A 25,318-nucleotide genomic window follows, 5' to 3' on the forward strand; every position below is an offset into this window, starting at 1 on the left:
TTCATGGTTCGGGCTAGGCCCCTTAGTTCCAGTGAAGGAAAATCCTAACGCTACAGCATACAATGACATTCTAGACGAACTTTGTGGTAACAGTTCAGGGAAGGTCCTTTCCTGTTTCAGCATGACAATGCCCCCGTGCACACAGCGAGGTCCATATAGAAATGCTTTGTTGAGATCGGTGTGGAAGAACTTGACTGGCCTCCACAGAGCTCTGACCTCAACCCCATCGAACAACTTTGGGATGAATTGGAACGCCGATTGCAAGCCAGACCTAAATCGATCAACATCAGTGCCCAACCTCACTAATGCTCTTGTGGCTGAATGGAAGCAAGTCCCCGCAGCAATGTTCCAACATCTAGTGGAAAGCCTTCCCAGAAGAGTGGAGGCTGTTATAGCAGCAAAGGAGGGGACCAACTCCATATTAATAGCCATGATTTTGGAATAAGGAGGAGCAGGTGTACACATACCTTTGGTCATGTAGTATATGTTGACACTGCCAAATTGATCTGAGCCTTGCTGTTGGAAAATCACCAGTGTTCAACTTTGGGCTGTCGCAGATGCACCTCCCCCGGTTTCACTCTCCGACCTTCGTCTACAGTCGGCTTCATTAGCCTTACTGCTCTAACCCTAACCCTATTTCTTCTTTTCAGAGTGTATTGGCAGGTCCCTCTAAGATTCTGTAATTATGCGATCGCATATAATTTGAGGGCTTGCAAATTTGACCAATCACTGCACTATTTCAGCATAAAACAGTCAAATCATCTTAGGTATCGCATTAAACTGACCAATCAACGTCGTACAAAAAGAGGGCTTGCAATTTAAACCAATCACTGCACATTTTCCGCATAATATGGTTAAATCAAGTCACACAATCAAACTTTTTCCCTCATCAGCGCATTTTCGCAACAAATTGGCCAAAATCATTGCATATTGCCATGTAAAAATCAAGCATGTTAGCCCTCAAATATAAAAAAAAATCCCAGCAAAATCCTGGAGGGACTAATTGGCACTAACCTATATCAAGTCCCACCCAGTTGACTACTACAAAATAGCAAAAGCCCTCAATGGTGCTGCACATCATGCTAAAACAGCTTTTGGGCTTTGACTAACAAATTCTATGAGTCAAACTGACATGGGAACAACAGGTAGGGCAGCTGACAGGTGTGACATGATGGGAGGAACGGTCTATGCTAGGGTGAAATCATATTGACATCAAACCAAATGGGGCGTCTACAATGATCAGATCACAGTATAATTAAACAGGTGAGATGCTATTCATAGCCTATACAAGCACCTCGATGGAACAAACTTGTGTTTGTTCCAATATAACATTTCATGAGTTATTGTGATGATAATTGTAGGCTATAAACGCCTTCATAGAACAAAACCATCCCGGCTCAGGTGTAATCTTATCAAAGGTAGGGGTGGGAATCAAGAAACTGGACTACAATAATTACACTTCTAAATAACATCAAAGCCTAGATATTGGTCAGGCATGAATGCTATACAGAACAAAATCTTATCTGGCTTTGCAGCTCCATTCCTAATATAATACTCTGAGGTGTGACAAACAAAAAACAAGCTTGCTCAGTCACCTGATGATGACATCACTGGAGTCGATGAGGGCTCCGTAGCGGGAGCCCTTAAGGTTCCCAGAGTTCCCCACCACAGCACAGGTCCTACAGCGCTCAGGGCCCGCATCCATGTAAAGGTCAGCATCAGGGATGACCTGGAACAACTTCTCCACCACCTCGCTGAAGTTGGCCGGCTCTTGCTCTGCCTGCAACCACTGGAGAGAGAGGGAGACCTTCAAGCCTTTCAGCTCGGTCTTTAACCACTCGGGACAGAGCAGAGACAGTAGAGGTAGGGACACAGCAGAGGCAGGGAACAGGTAGAGACACAGCAGAGATAGGGAAGAGGTAGAGACACAGCAGAGATAGGCCAGCCAGTACATCATTATCTGAGAACCATGTTTCTTAGAGCTTGGTGAGAGAATGATTGTCATATGGTTATTTTGCATACAACCTTCCCATAACGTTTCCTACAGGTTTCCTCATGGTTCTATTTAAAGTAGGTTTTCAAAACATTAGTAATGTTTAAAGAACATTCTAAGGATGTTATTTAAAAACATACTTTCAGTTCTCAGCATAAAAAAAACTCTTTATCTTGTTAAAGGGACACATTTGGATTTCGGCAATGAGGCCCTTTATCTACTTCCCCAGAGTCAGATGAACTTAAAGATACCATTTTATGTCTGCGTGCAGTTTGAAGTAAGTTGCTAAATAGCATTAGCGCAATTTCTATCTAGCGTTAACACAATGACTGGAAGTCGGCTAACATGCTAGCAGATACCCAAAGACTTCCAGTCATTGCGCTAATGCTAGTTAGTATTGGCTTTCAAAACAGTTATTTATCCTGGAAAAGGGGTGTGGTTTTGGGAGTAAATCCCGGTAAATCTCAGTAACCGGGTTACCACCGTTCAACCCTAGCACACACCAAGACACTTTTTTTAACAGAGCCAGTAGATGGCCCAAGACAATTCTCATCAAGCCTCACCTCTTATGAAACAAGTTATGAGTAACAGGAGGTTACCTTCTAGTTAATATTCCATCTACTCTTACATCTAATTGGTCAAGGTGAATGTGACCTCATCTCCATAGAACCCTCTCAGGGCATGTGATCCTGTCACGTCTCAGGGCATGTGATCCGTCCACCTCCAACGTGTATCTCCTGATTTAATTTAATGGAGTCACGATGGTGGCAGCCACTGGTAATAGCCCCAGGATCAATTCTAATTTACAAGAAAGTGTTCCTAACTGACTTCTAAGAAGGGTGAATGGACTTTTGATGTTTGAATTAAAACGAACAACGCCGTACCATTTGACTGTTAGACGTTGTAACCGGGCTGTTCCTAAGTGATCGGCAGCTCTTTCATTGTACATGACCTTGCTTTAGAAAAACCAAGAATAAACTGACAAACTGTGATGCAGGGTTGAGGCAAGAATAATTTCGAGCTCAGTATACCATCGGCCTACGCTTTGAACTCAATATGGCCACGGATTAGGTTCAAAAATAGAATATCTCTTGTCTCTGAAATACTGAGAAACAGGAAGTGTAACGTTTTTATTTCTCAGTTTATTGGATCTAGACTTCTCTAGCAGTGTTGAATGGTATTTATTAAGTAGCCATTCAGTTCTATCTGGTGGAATCTTAGAAATTAGCCACCTCAAAGTATAGCTGACTAGGAGATGGTATCGTTCATGGGCATTGGTACGTACAGTATCATTAATAACCTTGTCATGGACACAATGTTTTCTTCCTTGTCCTGATTATCATTAGGACGGTTAGCCTGATGTGACTGAACCAAACTCACCTGTGTGGTTATTCACCTGTAAGTCTCAGAAACTGACATCACCTGTACGTGTCATCAGCCAGCAGACTGTTCCTCCAGGTCATCAGAGGGTGTACTGATCCAAACTCTCTAACCCTTGCTTCATGTCCACATCCCGGTTGAACCCTAACCTCAACCCTAGCTTCATGTCCACATCGGGGTTTAACCCTAACCTCAACCCTAGCTTCATGTCCACATCCCGGTTCAAGCCTAACCCTCAACCCTAACCCTTGCTTCATGTCTACATCCTGGTTTAACCCTAACCCTCAACCCTAAATCTGCTTCATGTCCACATCCCAGTTTAACCCTAACCTCAACCCTAGCTTCATGTCCACATCCTGGTTCAAAACTAACCCAATCTTTATGTCCACATCCTGGTTCAAACTAACCCTATCTTTCATGTCCACATCCCTGGTTCAAACTAACCCTATCTTTATGTCCACATCCTGGTTCAACTAACCCTATCTTCATGTCCACATCCTGGTTCAAACCTAACCCTATCTTTATGTCCACATCCTGGTTCAAACTAACCCTATCTTCATGTCCACATCCTGGTTAACTAACCCTAATCTTCATGTCCACATCCTGGTTCAACTAACCCTATCTTCATGTCCACATCCTGGTTCAAACTAACCCTATCTTTATGTCCACATCCTGGTTCAAACTAACCCTATCTTCATGTCCACATCCTGGTTCAAACTAACCCTAGCTTTATGTCCACATCCTGGTTCAGCCTAACCTAGCTTATGTCACATCCTGTTCAGCTCTAACCTTAGCTTTATGTCCACATCCTGGTTCAAACTAACCTAGCTTTATGTCCACATCCTGGTTCAAACTAACCCTAGCTTTATGTCCACATCCTGGTTCACTAACCCTAGCTTCATGTCCACATCCTGATTCAGCCCTAACCCTAGCTTCATGTCCACATCCTGGTTCAGCGCCCAACCTAGCTTCATGTCCACATCCTGGTTCAGCCCCAACCCTAGCTTTATGTCCACATCCTGGTTCAGCCCTAACCCTAGCTTCATGTCCACATCCTGATCAGCTCTAACCTAGCTTCATGTCCACATCCTGTTCAGCCCTAACCTTAGCTTCATGTCCACATCCTGATTCAGCTCTAACCTTAGCTTCATGTCCACATCCTGGTTCAGCCCTAACCTAGCTTCATGTCCACATCCTGGTTCAGCTCTAACCTTAGCTTCATGTCCACATCCTGGTTCAGCCCTAACCCTAGCTTCATGTCCACATCCTGATTCAAACTAACCCTAGCTTCATGTCCACATCCTGGTTCAGCCCTAACCCTAGCTTCATGTCCACATGCCAGTTCAATCCTAACCCTAGCAGTGGTAACATCTCACCTGCCACCAGCGGTACGTGTCGTCAGTCAGCAGGCTGTTCCTCCTAGACATCAGAGGATGGACAGACAGGTTGAACCTCTCAGTGAACCAGGGGTCGTCCTCCAGCTCGGTCATACACTGTCGACAGCCACACTGGCCCTTAGAGAAGAAGCTGTCCGACTTGCGGATGGCGTATTTGAAGAAGTACAGAGAGGGATCTCTCAACGTGTAACTGAAGAGGAATGTGGTGAAAGTTACAATGCATGAAAACACAGTAAATGCCCTGATCTTCCTCCACTTCGATAGAGACATGGTGCAGTGGTAGATTAAAAACTCAGTTGTCTCGGAGGTGGAAGGAAGGGAAAAACAGAGAGAAGCCACTTATTGAAAATTCCAATTTCCAAGTGATGTCTGAGAATATTTCCTCCCTTGGAGATTTCGTGGCTCTAACAGGCTGAACGCCAGGTTCCTCTGATGAACAGAAACAGTCCCTGTCTTCCTCATCACAATTACAGGCTCCTCTTCACTCTGTTGGAAAACAACAACATCTCAGAGTAAAAAGCTGACCAGAATACTAGTTCCTTATAGGGCAAGGGAAAGCCTTGGCATTCTGTAGAAAAATGTTTGGTCAGACAAAAATCACATAGATGAGGAATCCTTGTGTATGTCCAGGACACGTCTGCTGAACAATAATACCGTAGTTGAACGGTGGTACACAATCCAGGATGGTCCTGTCAACTTAACGATGGCCAGGTAACTACATCCAGCTGCTCTTCTGTGGTTGACAGTGTGAGGTCAGTGACTTGTGCATCTAGCATTCACTGCCTGTCCAGTCAATCATTTACCTAGACAGCAAACAAACAGACGACATGAATAAAAATACAAACACCGCTGAGTAAATGAATGATCATATGTGATAAAACACTTCCCTTCAACAGCTTTCAACTTTCAGTATTCCCAGAACCAACTCTAGCTTTATACTAAAAACAGAAAAGCAGGAAGACCCCCTGGGATCTATTTCTACATGAAAGGACATCAGAGCTCCACCATCCAGCAGAAAGTCCTGGGTTTACTGTTAAATGCATAGACACACAGAACATTTCACAGTATTGTTCACATTCAGCCAAGGCAAGTCAATGGCCATTCTCCACACCGAAAACGCTCTTGTCAAATTATAGACCAAGGTGATAAAATGAGGATTTGGACACAAACATACTAACTTCACCTTTTTGCTCTTTACAATCTGTGGCATGTCAATTTAGCACAGATCTACAAAAGGACACAGACACCAGAGGTTGGGGGTGTTTTTTTGATGGTGTCAAGAATTAACAAAAATTTAAGAGAAAGGAACAGACTTGAATGTAACACTTAACTAGTTGTCTTGAATGCAGCTTCCTAGCAATTTAACAAGCAGTAGCTGCTAACTATTGCCAATCAGCCTCAAAGACTGTTTGCAACACTTAACTAGTTGTCTTGAACGTAACTCCTCAAACAAGTTAAAGCTGCTACTAACTACTAATCAGCCTCAATACCTATTCTCACTTTCCTTAAGCCCCTAGAGTCGATTGTCACACTGGTGCAATCTTCTACCCCCAAACCATAAGACTGCTGAACAATTTATCAAATGGCCACCCGGACTATTTACATTGACCACCCCATTGGTTAAGAGCTTGTAAGTAAGCATTTCATGGTAAGGTCTATACCTGTTGCATTCGGCGCATTTGACAAATACATTTTGATTTGATTTGAATCTAAGTAACATAATAAAAAAATCCCCATCAAAATCCGTCAAGTTAARCTAGAGATATCTAGCAGAGCTAGACCGGTGTTTGTCAGACCATGAGATGTCCCCAAAATCAGTCTTCTCACAAAAAAGTCTGTAGCGTCCATACAGGTTGACCTACAAACTATTATGACTACTCTATGGACACGGAGATGCTCTACAACCCCCACAAGTGTCACGGGACTCATCTGAAAGTAACCGGTACGGAAGTATGAAGGTAGTTTTGTGCCAACCCCAAAAAGGGGTTAAATATATGTAAAAAAAGGAAACATTTCCTGAACTTTCTTATATCTCCTAGATATAGGGCAGACACTTCAAAACCTTGTTTCTTATGATACATTTTTTGACAGACTTCTGTCATTTATGAATGTGTTGTTCAATGCGTTTCTCTGGGCTATTGCAGTTCAGGCCATATAGTAGTAAAGCCCCCCCCCCCCAACGGCTTAGCCTTTTAAGAATTAATCACCACTACCATCCTACTTAAATCTGACGAGTCATTCCTCCTGTTTTGTGTCACATCCCTTCTCCTCCCTTTCCCTTTCCCCACCTCCTTTCTCCTTTTACTTATGTTGCCTTTACCACACCAGCCTAACTACCACGGCCTGACAGTGATGTCTACCTGAGACTCCAAGCCAAACCCTACAGAGTCAGCCCCTCTGGATCCTTCATCTGCAGCCCTCGGCTTCATCCAGTTCATTTTCATTTCCCCACTGAATCCTCATTCTCACATCCATTCCATTTCCTTAATAAATATTCTAATCCCATTCTAAACCCATTTCATGTCTGGTCCTTAAACTCGTGAAATGAGGAATCGACCAGGAAACCCTGGGTCTGCCCTGCAGGGAGAGACGGTGGTGAAGGGTGTCTGGGTGTCAGGCTGTGTGCGCAACTGGTCAACTGGAGTCAGGTGCAGGGGAGCAGAGATGAGTGAACAGGCACACTTTAATTGGCAGAAGTAAAACAGTCGGATGCAACAGCGTCACAACACTCCAGCCAAAGGCAAAAGCGAATAGCGTACTTAGTCACATAAAATAATGTACAACAATACAATACCACGCGTTCAAAACAATACCACGCGTTCAAAAAAAACTGCCTGACGCGTCACACAAATAAACGTAACGAACAATTACACACAAAGACATGGGGGGGAACAGAGGATAATATACACGTAGAGTGATGAGGGGATGTAAACCAGGTGTGTGGGAAAACAAGACAAAACAAATGGAAAATGAAAGGTGGAGCGGCGATGGCTAGAAGACCGGTGACGCCGAGCGCCGCCCGAACAAGGAGAGGAACAAGGAGAGGAGCCGTAAGAAACCAAACCTCCACTACGCTGATCCTCAACACAGGGGCTCCACAAGAGTGCGTGCTGAGCCCCCTCCTGTACTCCCTGTGCACCCATGACTGTGTTGCCACACACACCACCATCTCAATCATCAAGTTTGCAGATGATACAACAGTAGTAGGCCTTATTACCAACAACGACGAGACAACATACATGGAAGAGGTGATGGCCCTGGTGGAGTGGTGCCAGGAAAATAACCTCTTCCTCAACAAAACAGGAGCTGACTTCAGGAGACAGCAGGGGGAGAATGCCCCCATCCACATTGACAGGGCTGCAGTGGAGAAGGTGAAAAGCTTCAAGTTCCTCGGCGTACAAATCACTGACAATCTGAAATGGTCCACCCACACAGACAGTGTGGTGAAGAAACCGCAACAGCGCCTCTTCAACCTCAGGAGGCTGAAGAAATTTGGCTTGGCCCCTAAGACCCTCACAAATTTTTACACCATTGAGAGCATCCTGTCAGCCTGTATCACCACCTGGTACGGCAACTGCACCGTCGGCAACCGCAGGGCTCTCCAGAGGATGGTGCAGTCAGCCCAACGCATCGCATCACCGGGAGCACACTGCCCGCCCTGAAGGACATCTACAGTACCCAGTGTCAYAGGAAGATCATCAAATACCTCAGCCACCCGAGCCATGGCCTGTTCACCCCGCTATCATCCAGAAGGTGAGGTCAGTACAGGTGCATCAAAGTTGGGGCCGAGAGACTGAAAAACAGCTTCTATCTCAAGGCCATCAGAATATTAAATAGCCATCACTAGCCGGCCTCCACCCAGTACCCTGCCCTGAACTTAGTCACTGTCACTAGCCAGCTACCACCCGGTCACTCAACCCTGAACCTTAGATGCTGCTGTCCTATGTACATTGACATGGAATCACTGGTCAATTTAATAATGGAACACTGGTCACTTGAATAATGTTTACATACTGTTTTACTAATTTCATAGGTTTATACTGTATTCTAGTCAATGCCATCCTATTCAACTGTTGCTGTGCATGTACTATTCTAGCCTATGTAATCTTCAGGTATAGTATATATTCTATCTACATACTGTTCATAATGTCTATACATTCCATCACATATATACTGTATACTGTGTGTATATACTATATATTTATAATACGGACTCTGAAATAGCTCGTCCTTATTATTTCTTAATTCCATTATTTTACTTTTAGGTTTTGTTGTGTATTGTTAGATATTACTGCACTGTTGGAGATAGCGAAATGCTTGTGTTCCTACACCCGCAATAACATCTGCTTAACATGTGTATGCGACCAATAAAATTGGATTTGACAATCACAGCTGAACTGCAGGCCTCAGCGCATATCCAACTAAGGATTAAACGGTAGGCCTCTCATGCTACCGCTACACTGAGGCTTTGTAGGAAATATGTGTGTGTTAATGTGTGTGTGTGTGTGTGTGTGTGTGTGTGTGTGTGTGTGTGTGTGTGTGTGTGTGTGTGTGTGTGGTGTGTGTGTGTGTGTGTGTGTGTGTGTGTCTGTGTGTGTCTGTGTGTGTGGTGGGGTTAATGGACACATTAATGTGAGAGGTGGTGTATTAAACTCAGGGAGTCCTTGGAAACATAAGGCCAGGTACCGGAGATGACAGACTGAACAGACTGTATGCTATAACAGATGGTGGCTGGCTGTGTTTGACAATGGTGTGTGTCGTCTAGTTTCCTGACCTTGTCCTGCTGGAGGTTGGCAGCTTTGGATTGATCAAAGTTCCCAAAGCTGAAACAACAGCTCTGTTGTGGTGTAAACTTCAGAGCAAGAAGGAGGAAGGTAGAGAGGGGGGAGGGAGGAAGGAAGGGAGAGAGGGGGAGATGGAGGGAGGGAGGGGGAGGGAGAGAGAGGGATAGAAAGATGGAGAGAGAGAGGGGGAGAGAGAGAGGGGGGGGGAGAGAGGGAGGGAGGGGGGGAGGGAGAGAGAGAGAGAGAGGGAAAGCTGTGAAGGCTGAGGAGTTCTAGAGGTTCTCTCTCTAATCTCAGGCTTATACAAGTCATCAACTTTACAGGATGGAGCAACAGAAAAGTGCTCTAGATTGTGTTTTGAGAGATAGTTTTTTCTCTCCTGCTTCCTGTGAGCAATTTCAGCTCTCAAACTTCTGCAGAGATGAGCCCTTGAATCCCTTTTTTATTACTTGTCTGACAGCACATCTGTAGTGTACAGAACATTCAAGATTAAAAAAATAACCCCCACCAAAACATAAAGCTATTAAACACATTACATACTATGTAGTGAGTTTCCGCACTCATGGAAATTACATTCAGATTTATGAGTTTCTCTTACAGTCATTTACAAGACTTTGATCAGGTTGTTTTTACATCCCATGAAAATGTTACTTTGATAGCAAATTCAAATTTGGTCAGTTTGAGGAATGATAAGCATTTCCCAAAGTTAAAGCTTTTAGACCAAGCAAGATGGCTGCCTCCCAAACATGTTATCTATGCTTGCATTCCCAATGGCACCCTATTCCTTATTGTGCACCACTATGGGCCCTGGTCAAAAGTAGTGCACTATATCGGGAATATGGTGCCATTTGAGACGCAGCTTAGACACAGGATAAGATGGATGTTTCCGATTAATCTTTGGGAGGGAAGGGAGTAGAGAACACCTCTCATTTTAGAGACTGGTAGTCAACAGTCTTTTCCTACAGGGAAAAAATTAATGTTATTTTCATCAGACTGGCGTTAACCTCCAATGTACACAGTTTATTTGTCACTTTAACCAGATTTAAACCCCAGGTCAACATCATTTAAAAGGTTAGTTTAAATCATATTGAAATTACATTTGCTGACAACTCAAAATTAGATGTTGATTTGAGGTTTCATCAGGTTTTTGCCCGGAAAGGGGGAGTATGCTTGGTGTTGGCAGAACTTGACATAGGTGGGATGGTGAACCACATCACACACACACCACCTTGTGTGTATGTGTGTGTGTGTGTGTGTGACCAGTACAACCATACATAATCTGGGCCGACAGTCAAAGGCACTTCCTTGCCCAACTTGATCTACTGTTAGAGGAAGTATGTCTTGAGTGATTTCCTGTTATTCTGGCCCCTATTGTCTTCACTCAGTTGTGACAGACTGAGGCAACCTTTTCACCTTTTCAAACATACAGATACATAGTGTCACATGTTTTGCAGATGCTTGCATTGGGTCGCTTGACTATATAAATGATCCTGTACTCTCTGTACATGAGGCTCTCACTCCATCTCACCTGCGTGGGTGGGGCGACCAGCCTCCTTATTATAATACGTTTTTAATAAAAGTAATACCTTGATTGATTGATTGATTTTGTCTCTCCTCGTTATTAGTTAAAGGTAGAATTTCAACCACTGTTCACAAATGTATAGGTGTATTTTACTCCAATAATGGTTGAATTGAAGAARCGTAGGCTAAGTTGCCAATCAATCATTGTTTTTATGACCCGTGGACACCCAGTGAAAAATGCGCTCTTGCAAAAGCTGCATAGTGCAGATCCCAGCCTATGGAAGAAAAGTTTGAGGGAGTTCCTCCCAGGTAAAAAATAAATAAATAAAGATTGCTTTTTTGTTAACTAACACTAGCACTTGTAATGTAAATGTTGTTAACTCCTCTTTGGTACTGTGCTCCATACATACGCACTTTTGATAGACTTCAACATCAGCATATTATTGAGATATCAAAGTATCAACCATAGAGATCCTATTATATTAGGCATTCTAATTCCTAAATCTATGGTGTCACCAACAAAAACGTAAACAATAGGCCTAAATGCAGCATATGCATTCATTTCATCAGGTCATGCAAATAGCACTTTTCAGTAGCGCTCAAAAAATGCCAATCCATGAGAGCAGCATTTCTTTTTCAACCATGTTTTGAAGCAATGAGCCCAATCATTCTTCCATGCCAAAAACATAAGCTAATAAATCCTTAGTTTTGGGGTTATTTTCAGGTATTAACAATTACAATAATCTACATTTCCATATTTCCAAGTCATATTCTTGAAGATCAAGGGGCATTTAATTAATTGGAATGACTGGAAATCTGACAGTTTAATGTAAATATATAGCCTAYTCGTTTTATTATCCATATTGAAGTAGAAAGTAATGGGTTAGAAGCCTACATGACCTATTAATGCAATCGATATGCAACTTTTCAGGGAAGTCACGAACCAATATACACAGTCAGTTAGGAAAGCTAAGGCTAGCTTTTCCAAACAGAAATGTGCACCCTGCATCAGTAATTCCAAAAAGTTCTGGGACACTGTAAAGTCCATGGAGAATAAGAGCACCTCTTCCCAGCTGCCAACTGCACTGAGGCTAGGAAACACAGTCACCAACGATAAATCTACGATAATCGAGAATTTCARTAAGCATTTTTCTACGGCTGGCCATGCTTTCCACCTGGCTACCCCTACCCCGGCCAACAGCTCTGCACCCCCCACAGCAACTTGCCCAAGCCTCCCCCATTTCTCCTTCACCCAAATCCAGATAGCTGATGTTCTGAAAGAGCTTCAAAATCTGGATCCCTACAAATCAGCTGGGCTAGACAATCTGGACCCTCTCTTTCTAAAATTATCCACCGAAAATGTTGCAACCCCTATTACTAGCCTGTTCAACCTCTCTTTCGTATCATCTGAGATCCCTAAAGATTGTAAAGCTGCCGCGGTCATCCCCAAACTGTTACAGACCCATATCCATCCTGCCCTGCCTTTCTAAAACCAAATTAACAAACAGATCACCGACCATTTCGAATCCCACCAYACCTTCTCCACTATGCAATCTGGTTTCTGATCTGGTCATGGGTGCACCTCAGCCACGTTCAAGGTCATAAACAATATCATAACTGCCATAGATAAAAGACAGTACTGTGCAGCCGTTTTCATCGACTTGGCCAAGGCTTTCGACTCTGTCAATCATCGCATTCTTATCGGCAGACTCAACAGCCTTGGTTTCTCAAATGACTGCCTCGCCTGGTTCACCAACTACTTCTCAGATAGAGTTCAGTGTGTCAAATCGGAGGGCCTGTTGTTCGGACCTCTGGCAGTCTCTATGGGAGTGCCACAGGGTTCAATTCTTGGGCCGACTCTTTTCTCTGTATATATCAATGATGTCGCTCTTGCTGCTGGTGATTCTCTGATCCACCTCTACGCAGACAACACCATTCTGTATACATCTGGCCCTTCCTTGGACACTGTTAACAAACCTCCAAACGAGCTTCAATGCCATACAACACTCCTTCTGTGGCTTCCAACTGCTCTTAAATGCAAGTAAAACTAAGTGCATGCTCTTCAACCGATTGCTGCCCACACCTGCCCGCCCGCCTAGCATCACTACTCTGGACGGTTCTGACCTAGAATATGTGGACAACTACAAATACCTAGGTGTATGGTTAGACTGTAAACTCTCCTTCCAGACTCACATTAAGCATCTCAAATCCAAAATTAAATCTAGAATCGGCTTCCTATTTCGCAACAAAGCCTCCTTCACTCATGCTGCCAAACATACCCTCGTAAAACTGACTATCCTACCGATCCTTGACTTCGGCGATGTCATTTACAAAATAGCCTCCAACACTCCACTCAGMAAATTGGATGTAGTCTATCACAGTGCCATCCGTTTTATCACCAAAGCCCCATATACTACCCACCACTGCGACCTGTATGCTCTCGTTGGCTGGCCCTCTCTTCATATACACGTCGCCAAACCCACTGGCTCCAGGTCATCTTTAAATCTTTGCTAGGTAAAGCCCCGCCTTATCTCATCTCACTGGTCACCATAGCAACACCCACCCGTAGCACGTGATCCAGCAGGTATATTTCACTGGTCACCCCCAAAGCCAACACCTCCTTTGGCCGCCTTTCCTTCCAGTTCTCTGTTGCCAATGACTGGAACGAATTGCAAAAATTACTGAAGCCGGAGACTCATATCTCCCTCACTAACTTTAAGCATCAGCTGTCAAAGCAGCTTACCGATCAATGTACCTGTACACAGACCATCTGTAAATAGCACACCCAACTAACTCATACCCATACAGTTATTTTTGTTGTTGTTGCTCTTTTGCACCCCAGTATCTCTACTTGCACATCATCATCTGCACATCTATCACTCCAGTGTTAATGCTAAATTGTAATTATTTCACCACTATGGCCTATTTATTGCCTTACCTCCCTAACCTTACTACATTTACACACACTGTACATAGATTCTTCTATTGTGTTATTGACTGTACGTTTGTTTATCCCATGTGTGACTCTGTGTTGTTGTTTTTGTCGCACTGCTTTGCTTTATCTCGGCCAGGTCGCAGTTGTAAATGGGAACTTGTTCTCAACTTGCCTACCTGGTTAAATAAAGGTGAAATAAAACATTTAAAATGTAAATGCAACGTCCATTTAAGGCCAGCTATGTAAATCTGATATAGATTTATCTTGCAATGGATGTTGACAATTGGTAATACTCTATTTTCTAATCCCTCTTAAGGGGAAAGTAAAAAGTAACAAAGTAATCTGATTACGCTACTGGGTTTGGGAAATCCAAAAGATATGCTACTGGTTACAATTTAGGACAGGTAACTAGTAACTGCCCAAAGCATCACTGGGGGCACACTGTCTGCACTCCAGGACACCTACAGCATCCGATGTCACAGGAAGGCCAAAAAGATCATCAAGGACATAAACCACCCGAGCCGCGGCCTGTTCACCCCGCTACCATCCAGAAGGCAAGGTCAGTACAGGTGCATCAAAGCTGGGACCGAGAGACTGAAAAACAGCAGCCTCTATCTCAAGACCATCAGACTTTTAAATAGCCATCACTAACCGGCTACCTCCCGGTTACTCAACCCTGCACCTTAGAGGCTGCTGCCTTATATACATAGACATCGAATCACTTGTCACTTTAATAATGTTTACATACTGCTTTACTCATCTCATATGTATATACTGTATTCTATTCTACTGTATTATTGTCAATGCCACTCCGACATTGCTCATCCTAATAGTTATATAATTCTTAATTCCATTTCTTTACTTTTAGATGTGTGTATTGTTGTGAATTGTTACATACTACTGCACTGTTGGAGCTAGGAACACATGCATCTGCTACACCCGCAATAACATCTGCTAAATATGTGTATGTGACCAATCAAATTTGATATGATTTGATTATAACAGATTACATTTACTCACTCACTCACTCACCCCTCACAGCTAATACAGCTATGACAGATAATCAAATGACTCACCCCGGTTCAGGTGCAGCTTGTTTGAGTGTGCAACAGCAGGAGGTGTTTAGAGCAAGTTCATATAGAACAAGTAATCGATGTGAAAGAGCAGAATATTTTGATTTGTTTAACACTTTTTTGGTCACTACATGATTCCATATGTGTTATTTCATAGTTTTGAACGCTTCACTATTATTCTACAATGTAGAAAATAGTAAAATAAAGAAAAACCTTTGAATGAGTAGGTGTGTCCAAACATTTGACGGGTAATGTACATGTCAGTACATACACACAACAAGTAGGTCACATGGGGGAGAGGTTTACGTTAAGCCGGGTGGTGTTGCTTTATTTATTTTTTTCAACCAAGTTTGCGGTTCACAATGGATAGGCTACCATACAAAAACCAACGAAGAAGAGCAGCAAGTTAAGACGTATCATACATTAACTGCTTAATAACAGGCATTTAGGTAACAACAGAAATGTCTAACTTAATTGTCCCCAGAGGGTTGCAAAAACAAAAGGTATGTAGTGTCATGTTTGTGGGAGTTTAGCATGCTAGTATTCCATTACGTTAGTATAAAGTCATGTAGTTTGTCCACTGATTAACTAAAAATATGAGTCTTAATCAGGATGTGAAACCATGAGACTGTACATAATGAGTAACTGATGTATCTATGCGTGTCCCAAATATCCCCCATATTCTCCATAGGCTTCTGGTCAAAAGTAGTTTACTATATAGGAAATTCCACCATATGTGTCAGCCTTTCTTCAATTATGTACAGACGCTACAATTCCCCTCTACCCTGCAGTAAACGGCCTGTATTCATTTAGTTTTGAATCGATTTACCGTTGTAATTGTTTTGTTTTAGTCTGACTTACTACAGCGGTCCTCTGTAGCACGCGTGACTGTAAGTCGCTTTGAATAAAGGCGTCTGCTAAACGGCTTATATTACTATTATGCATTTTGAAGACCAACTGTGTTTTGTTTTGTTGGTGGGTTGTAGAGTGTACAGTATGTTATGCTGTTGCTGACATTGTTATTCATACTTTGTTTCACATAGGTCTATACATTCCTACCTCCCTAAAAAAAAACATGTTCCCATATTATATGGGACGTATAATATAACATGCACCAACTCAGTCGTCTTGTGATTAGAGTGTCTGCCCTGAGATTGGAATGTTGGGTGTTTGATCCCCGGGTGAATCATACCAAAGAGTACAGTGAAATGCCTTTCTTGTGAATTCTTTTTCTTATTTCAGCATTTGTTGTTCGTGTAATTGGTTTGTAATGTTGCAAAGTACATCTTGTAAATGTTGTAAAGCAAGTCATGTTAACATCAACCTCCCCTCCATGGCAGCGCAGTAGAAGTACTGTGCTGAGTTGGCATTCTCTTCTCCTTCTATGAAAAGCAGTGAACCCTCTGCTCTCCTAGGTTGCTTCCTTTATTCACTTTATGTCCTATATAGTGCACTGCTTTTGTTCGGGCTATAATCAAAGTAGTGCACTATATAGAGAATAGAGTGCCATTTGGGACAAAAACCTCCTAATGGGTAAGAATGTTTGTTCTCTGTATGTGGTCTGAGATGGAGAAAACACATGGTAGTCCAGCCCAGGGGCCAAACCATGGGGCCCAACACAGCTGTAGCCCAGCTTAACAGGGGAAATATACAACAACACTAAGGCCCTTGGCAACAGCAATGGACCAATCCGTTCAGGAGGTTGCCTTTATTTCACCCATAGGGATTCCACCATCAGCTTCCTTGGTCTGACTTCTGAAATCCTTTCTCCCCAATAGTCAGAGCTTCAGAAATGGGGCTCTGCCAAACACATTTAATCAATTATAATATAGTTCTAGTGTAAAACTAAAACTAGGTGTCAAGTTAAACTAGCCTACTTGAATGTCTCTACTTTTTCAAACCTAAAACTTCAGTTAGCCATGTATGATTTATACAGTAAGAGGAAAGAACTAAGGCCAGAGGCAAGAGAGATGAGAAATCATTAGGGTTCTGTCCCAAATGGTACCCTATTCCTTGTATAGTGTACACTCCTTGACCAGGACCTAGGGGCCTATACGTTGTGATGCTGCTGATCCAAGCCACTGGATTCAGACCCAGACACAAAGCACCCTATTGAGTTTTTTKGGGGTGAAAATACAAAAAGTCCTTTGTCATAGAGAACAAAGACAACAATGCCGCAATATCATTATACCAAATCCTTCAACATTCGCTCTGTTTTCTTCCACACAAAACCAAACAATGGCAGATCTTCCAAACACAAACGGACGGGTTATGCTTGCAGCCTGCTGTAGACAACACACCCAATATTCAGAACAGATGGATGTCATGCTTGTAGCCTAGAGACTCGTAATATAGATGTTCTTATGATCGGTGTCACCACCCCATTTAGAAAACATGTAACAGCCATGTGAGTTGAACTAGTCTCACAAAACMAAATTTACTTTATGAGTGCTGACAGACTTTTTGTTTATTTTATTTGTTAATTGAACCTTTAACTAAGTCAGTTAAGCACAAATTCTTATTTACAATGACGGCCTACCGGGGAACAGTGGGTTAACTGCCTTCAGGGGCAGAACTACWGATTTTTACCTTGTCAGCTCGGGGATTCAATCCAGCAACCTTTCGGTTACTGGCCCAACACTCTAACCACTAGGCTACCTGCTGCCCCAGACTAGGGGTTTGATGATGTGTGTAACCAATAGCAGATCACAGAATAGGTATTTGATGATGTGTGTAACCAATAGGATTACACTGATCTCTCAAACAGCAATGGTTGTTCCATCAGCTTCACACCACTCCTGGTTTAGACAGATACACAAGCAGCAGTATGGTTTGTACACAAACAGCAGTATGGTTTGTACACAGGCAGCATGGTTTAGAGACGCAGTGTGAAACAACCATGTTTGTATCACCTTTCTGAGGCAGTTGGCAGATATGGCATTTCCTGTTTAATAATTTGTCCTTATATAAAAAAAACAGCATCTGCTTGGAACCTTAAGGTCTGGGGAAGCACCTGGGGCTGGGGTGTTGAGGGGGAACATCTGGCTGAACCATGGGTTTTAAAGGGGAGGACAGGTGGTGCTCAGCTTTGACTGTCAATTAAAGTTGTGACCATATGAAGAGCTGGGAGCTGAGAGGGATAACTCCTAATTAACAATACACCTCCGAGGCATGACAAACAGAAAGCACAGAGAGGTGGAAGACGGACACATTGGGGAGCACCAGGACATACAGTGCCTTCGAAAAGTATTCAGACCCCTTGACTTTTTCCACATTTTGTTACGTTACAGCATTATTTTAAAATATATTAACTAAATACAAATCCTCAGCAATCTACGCACATTACCCCAAAATTACAAAACAAAAACAGGTTTTTAGAATTTCTTTCTAATTTATTAAAAATAAAAAACAGAAACACCTTATTTACATAAGTATTCAGACCCTTTCCTATGAGACTTGAAATTGAGCTCAGGTGCATCCTGTTTCCATTGATCATCCTTGAGATGTTGCTACAACTTGATTGGAGTCCACCTGTGGTAAATTCAATTGATTGGACATGATTTGGATAAGGTCCCACAGTTGACAGTGCATGTCAGAGCAAAAACCAAGCCATGAGGTCGAAGGAATTGTTCGTAGAGCTCCGAGACCAGATTGTGTCAAGGCACAGATCTGGGGAAGGGTACCAAAAACATTTCTGCAGCATTGAAGGTCCCCAAGAACACAATGGCCTCCATCATTCTTAAATGGAAGAAGTTTGGAACCACCAAGACTCTTGCTAGAGCTGGCCGCCCAGCCAAACTGAGTAATCGGGGGAGAAGGGGCTTGGTCAGAAATTTTTTGGTACCCTTCCSCACATCTGTGCMTAGACACAATCCGGTCTCGGAGCTCTACGGACAATTCCTTCAACTTCATGGCTTGGTTTTTGATCTGACATGCACTGTCAACTTTGGGAGCTTATATAGACAGGTGTGTGCCTTTCCAAATCATGTCCAATCAATTGAATTTACCACAGGTGGACTGCAATCAAGTTGTAGAAACATCTCAAGGATGATCAATGGAAACAGGATGCACCTGAGCTCAATATTAGAGTCTCATAGCAAAGAGTCTGAATACTTATGAAAGCTATTTTTATTATTAATAAAATTGCTAAACCTGTTTTCGCTTTGTCATTATATGGTATTGTGTGTTTTTTTTTTTGTTTTTTTTTGTAAGATTGCTGAGGAACTTAAAAAAATATCAATTTTAGAAAAAGGCAAAAACATAAAATGTGGAAACAATCAAGTGGTCTGAATACTTTGCGAAGGCACTGTTGTCCTTGATGGCTAGGAGCTCGTCCCCAGTGATGCGCTGGGCCGTTGGCACCACCCTCTGTCGGGTCCTCCGGTCACGGGTGGTGCAGTTTCCATACCAGACGGTGATACAACTAGTCAGGATGCTCTCAATGGTGTAGCTGTAAAAGTTCCTGAGGATCTGAGTGGCCATGCCAAATCATTTCAGACTCCTGAGAGAGAAAAAGCTTTGCCATGCGTTCTTCATGACTGTTCTGGTGTGAGAGGACCATGTTAAGTCCTCAGTGATGTGGACACCGATGAACTTAGCTATTGACCCCCCACCCCCCACCCCACACACACACACTGCCAGTTCTCTTACCTCCTCCCTGTATGCTGTCTCATCGCCGTCGGTGATCAGGCCACAGAGATCTTATGTTTATAAATGTATGTTCACACATGACAAAGTAAATGGAATGATTCCTGCTGACAGGAAAGGCATAATTTATTTAAGATTAGTGGAGGCCTACAGTATTTCTATGCACATATTTTTAAACGATGCGTTTATTGACCTTACATTGTACTGTACAGTATGTCATGTGTGACAATTCTATGTACAGTATTAGAATCAAACAAAGGCAATGTAACTATTGCCCTCAGGTGAAGGTGATCAGAAAGTGTTCAATATCAATCTGTCCTATACCCATTTTATTTATTTTTTTAAACGAGTGAAATAAAGACATTTCCACAAACTGAGGAATGCTACTATAGTTGATTGTGCAATGTTTCCACTTAAAGATCTTCGTCAGGCAGAATGTGTGCTATTAAATGGAGTCAGTCTATAATAGGAAGTATAAATGTATTTCCTTTTATCTGACAGACAGGGTCCGGGTATGTGTGACCTTTTCAACATGACTTTATATAAGAATAAAAAGTTCAGGAAGAAGCTTTATGTAAGCTTTGGCCTATTCACAAGACCTACCACACACGGTGAAATAATGACACGAGAATGGCTACGCCTGACAGTGGGTGCTTCCCAAATGGCAACCTAGTGCACATAGGGTTCTGGTCAAAAGTAAGGTATTATAAAGGGAATAGGGTGACATTTGAGATGCAGTCACAGCCTGATACAAGTCAAGGACAGAACATCTGTCCACCTAAACGAGAGGAGAAAAACATCAGTCTCATCTCTCGCAGCAATCTATGAAATGTGATGTGAGGGCATCAAAAGGATAAAACATCTGGTGGTATCTACAGTTCTACATAATGCATCCATACATCCTGAAACAGAGCAGCTGTAGGAAGCCTTTTAAACACGTTCTCTCCTTTAAACAGCTGCCTGTCTGCTAGTGTGATCAAATGGGCACCGCATTTGTTTATTTGGAGACAGAAGTTGTGTAGTATTAAGACTTAATTGAGAGACGTGGTTCACTTTGATTGCATTGGTAAAACACTTCCAAGAAACAGTGGTTAGTGCCAAGGAAAACAGACATTTGGTCATTCTCTCAACACAACAGCAGTTTATAACCGCTTATTAAAATATTCAAAAAGGAGACAATACAATTAATTGCATGTGTCATGCCATGACGTCTGGGAAAGAGGACAATGATACGTAAATATGTCTTTTTTTATGACGTCAGCCAGCAGTAAAAAGCGTTGTACTGGTATGTAAAGTGTGCCACGCAGGACGCTGTGCTTTAAATGTGTGTTTGGCAAAGAGCCAAGACTGTAAATGTAAACAGAGGGTGAACCAAAAGCCCGGAGAGAATTCCTCTTGAGAGAAACTGTGTGGAGGGAAAATAGTGTCTGTGACCGCTCTGAGTGGTTAGAATGGAGACAACTCTGGTTATGCTGTCTGGAGGGAGACTCTGGGGCGTCCCAAATGGCACCATATTCCCTACAGATATAGGATCTGAATTTGAGCCAGTTTGCTATAGCAGGAAAATAATCCTGCAGCAACAGGAAATGTGATTATATGGATTATAATTATTGGATGTCTTTGTAGTGGTTGACACATTTTTCATAAAGGAAAATCTAGTCTGATTCTGAAAGAGCTTGAAAAAGCAAAACAAGCCCCCAAAAGATGGAGTGACAGTCAAGAGGGAACCACATGTCTTGAGCAAAGGGAGGAGGTGGTAAACGCCGGGAGATGAGCAGGTCCTCCGGAAGCCAGCAGCACAGTTCCCTTTCACCGGCACCTTGCCGTCCCCGACGTCTGGCTACGACTTCWCTGTAGCCGCTGACTCTCTTTGGTCTTGCAGAACAAAATGAAGTTTGTTTTTAGATAATGTGGACGGTGATAGCCCGCTCATAACYTCGGAGGAAACCTCCTTAGCGATGCAATCACCACTGTCAGCTTGGCATGCATTGAACTACTCCTCATTGTGTCAGGAGGCCGTAGTAATAACAAAAATAGGCTGGTGTATTCAAATCTAAATACACTAGCTAGCTAGCTTGGTAGCATAGCTAGCTGGCTATCATGATAATGCTGATTTGCCATGAATTCACGGTCAGGAAACAAATAGATGTAATCCATACACATTTGGCTATTCAAAACAAAAAATTCAGTTAAAAGATTCAAAGAACAAATACTTAAACACATTTACAAAATGTACAGGAGCTCTCTGCCTAGGCGACCTTATGGAATATATATTCCTATATAGGGAATATGGTGCCATTTGGGACGCAGTTTCTGGTTACTAGGGAAATATACCATCTCACAAGCTGTCTGTTTTCACTTCAGATAACCACATCCAGGAACCACAGCTATGAGGTCTGACTGTTTACAGGATGGGTTTCTCTCTTTTTCCGTCTCCTTTGCAGCAGGGTTGGTGCCCAGACCAGACCGTGCAGTTACAGTACAATATAATGATGTGCTGAAACGCTCTGAAAGACTGTGGTTAAAGCATGGCGTCTCCACAGTTTAGGATGCTGAGCTGCATGGACCACATGAGTTGGCTCTTATGACTACAGTGCTGACTAGATGACAATGTGACTTATGACTACAGTACTTTTATCAGCATAACTGTACTGAGTCTGGCTTAGCCTACAGTAGTCTCGGAACATAGTGGTTTTATCAAAGGAATAAATTATAGTATCTTGGAAAAAGTTTTTAGTCCAGTACCTAAATGTGTAATTATAGCTTTGTGTCTAACTGTATGGCAACTACTGTACATCTAACTCTTATGCTCATCAGACAGCTTGACTTTTTCTCTGGTTACATTTGACATTTCATTCATTTAGCAGGCGCTCTTATCCAGTGCATACATTTTTCATACTGGTCCTCCATGGGGAAACAAATTCACAACCCTGGCGTTCCGTGCTCTACCAACTGAGCCGCACGAGTGATCGACAGTTGGTGAGGGTTATTGTACCAAGTTTCTCCAACATCAGTAAAATTCAGAATTGTTTTTACCACCAGTTACATAGGGCCTACTGTAATTACAGTGTACGGCCTAGCTGTACTATTCCTTAATATGAAATGACACCTGGCCTCCAATTCCATCTCTCTGAGCACACACTGGTCCCCCAAGGTCACTCCGCAGCCAATCACATCACAGACGGAGAGCAATATCCCTGGGGCCAATCTTCCTGCCATCCAGGACCTCTATACCAGGCAGGTGGTGTCAGAGGAAGGCCCMAAAAAATGTAAAAGACTGCAGCCACGTCATAGACTGTTCTCTACCGGTACCCCCTGTGTATAGCCTTGTTACTTTTAATTGTATTTTTTACATTAGTTTATTTAGTAAATATTTTCTTATCTCTATTTCTTGAACTGCATTATTGGTTAAGAGCTTGTAAGTAAGCATTTCACAGTAAGGTCTACATCTGTTGTATTCGGCGCATGTGACAAATAAAATGTGATTTGATATACAATATATTGGCAATGACATTGTACTTGCTTATTACTTTTAAATGGTGATTGAATGAAAAGGTAACCCTTATAACTGACACACTATCATTAGTATACATAAAGGACCTCAGTCATTACTCCAAAGAGAATGGGAAACACAATTAATAATTTAGATGCAATTTCAAATTAATTTCTAGAACACATAGCCACCCTGGGTTTTAATCCCAGTAAGGCATAGAGGTCTATAATGGCAGCATTTAGAGTGAATCCGAAATATTCCCTATATAGTGCACTACTTTTGACCAGAGCATCGGCCATGGTCAAAAGTAGTGCACTATATAGGATATAGGGTGCCATTAAGGATGACAGCATAATGTCTGATGTTCTGTACTATTGTCTGGACTGACTGCAGAGAGAGCAGCATTATACCCTACTACATTAGTGATAATACAGTCAACAGATGTTGGTCTGTTCTCACTGTCATTACCGTGCCATTGAGCAGTTAAGAGTAAATTGTCAGAGATATTACAGAGATATTAAGCCATGCAGCATTACAGCTGGCCTCTATACTAGTAAAGATGTATGTCTGAAAGCCTACATTTTTTAAATGTTTTGCCTCTAGCCCAAGAACACGAGGTTCTTGAAAAGAAAGCACTGAGGCAGTAGAAATGTTCATACAGTTTGCACTTCTGATGACTCCTCAACATAACTACATTTGGGGTGGGAGCACTACTCTCACAGAAATGTATAGGCTACATTGCCTTTAGGAAATAAATACATTGTTGCATCAATTTCACCTAATCAGTACTCCTCGAGTTATGGCTGTATGGTTAGGCTAAACGCCTATCTAGCCTGGGTACAGTTTAAAAGGTGACAGCATTTGATCGTTTTTTTCAATAGACTTTCTATCAGATGAAAAAAAAAGTTTCAATATTGAAGTTTGAACGTTGGTTTGAAATACTGTAGCTTACTACGAATAGGAGAGTTGCCCAATACCCTTGCAGTACACTGAGTAGCCCAAGCTGTAGATAAAAACATATATTATTTGTCCCGTGATAATGTGACTAATCATATCAAATCAAAGAACCACAAAATGCAGATTTGATCATGCAAAACGCTTCAATGGCTGGATAGGCTACTTACTTTCATTTCCAAGACAGCTCTGGTCGGGAATGGTAGGGAGACCCGTTATCCGGAGCATCCACACAGCACAGCGATAAGGTTATCCAAGCAGGGAGCTGCTGAGGGAAATCATCCCGATATTCATCGAATACAGTAGCCTAGTTTATAAAACCGAGCAGTGAACGTCGAAATGTTCACACCCTTAAGCTACTAAAAGGTATATCTGCGAGTGGATGGCTGGAAGCGGCCAGTCCGTTATTATTAGGCGACACCTCCCCGACTCATGGAGCAGCTAATGGACCGCTATTCTCCTACTGGTGGCGATCAAGCGGTTTTGCGGCCATGTGGATTGGCGAGGCACAACAGGGCAACGCCACGCCCCTTTTAATCCTGACTAGGTATAGCGGTTTGGACAGAGGTGTAATAATGGGGTTGCCTGCATAGGATGTGTTGGAAACATTGAAATAAGCAAATGAAAGGAGTAGGCCTAGGCAACTTTTTAATTTCCAGTAATGATATAACTATGTATTTGAAAAACTCAAATCATAGAAAAGGTTTCTCTAATTCTAGTTATGCCCCTGGGCAAAATCTATTTAAATCATGTTTCCACGTCATTTCAACAACAAAAATTACGTTAAATCAACGTGGAAAACTGATTGGATTTGCAAAAAGATTTGCAAAAAGTCCTCAACGTAAGGGCATTCGTATCTTTTTCACGCAACTTTTTTTTCCAATGACATGGCGATTTTATTGTTGATTTCATATTATTTGAGACCTAATCCAAAAGTAAATCAAAACTAGAGTTTGAAACGACCTCTGTGCCCCGTGGAATGTGACGAATGGGTGGACTGGCAGCCACATGGTGTAACCTACAGTAACAAGTGCGCTGAGAGTCGGGAAGCAAGTTCAGGGAGTGAGTGTTTTAATAAATAAAATAAAATGAACACGAACCACAAACAACGCACCGACATGAAAACAGAGTCAATAACACC

General features: G+C 42.4%; 1 protein-coding gene across 1 annotated transcript in view; it reads right to left on the reverse strand.

Annotated features, from left to right (window-relative positions):
- The window catches only part of LOC111956066 (CMP-N-acetylneuraminate-beta-galactosamide-alpha-2,3-sialyltransferase 1-like), a 42,432-nt gene extending 17,803 nt beyond the window's left edge, over positions 1 to 24,629 (reverse strand). Inside the window, 3 exon segments of the mRNA XM_023976482.2 lie at positions 1,596 to 1,789; positions 4,750 to 5,573; positions 24,348 to 24,629. Of these exon segments, the coding sequence (XP_023832250.1) occupies positions 1,596 to 1,789; positions 4,750 to 5,040 (485 nt within the window). The 5' untranslated portion in view covers positions 5,041 to 5,573; positions 24,348 to 24,629.
- Positions 24,630 to 25,318: the final 689 nt, after the last annotated feature.

This window comes from Salvelinus sp. IW2-2015, linkage group LG31 (assembly GCF_002910315.2).
Source record: "Salvelinus sp. IW2-2015 linkage group LG31, ASM291031v2, whole genome shotgun sequence".
Taxonomy (NCBI): domain Eukaryota; kingdom Metazoa; phylum Chordata; class Actinopteri; order Salmoniformes; family Salmonidae; genus Salvelinus; species Salvelinus sp. IW2-2015.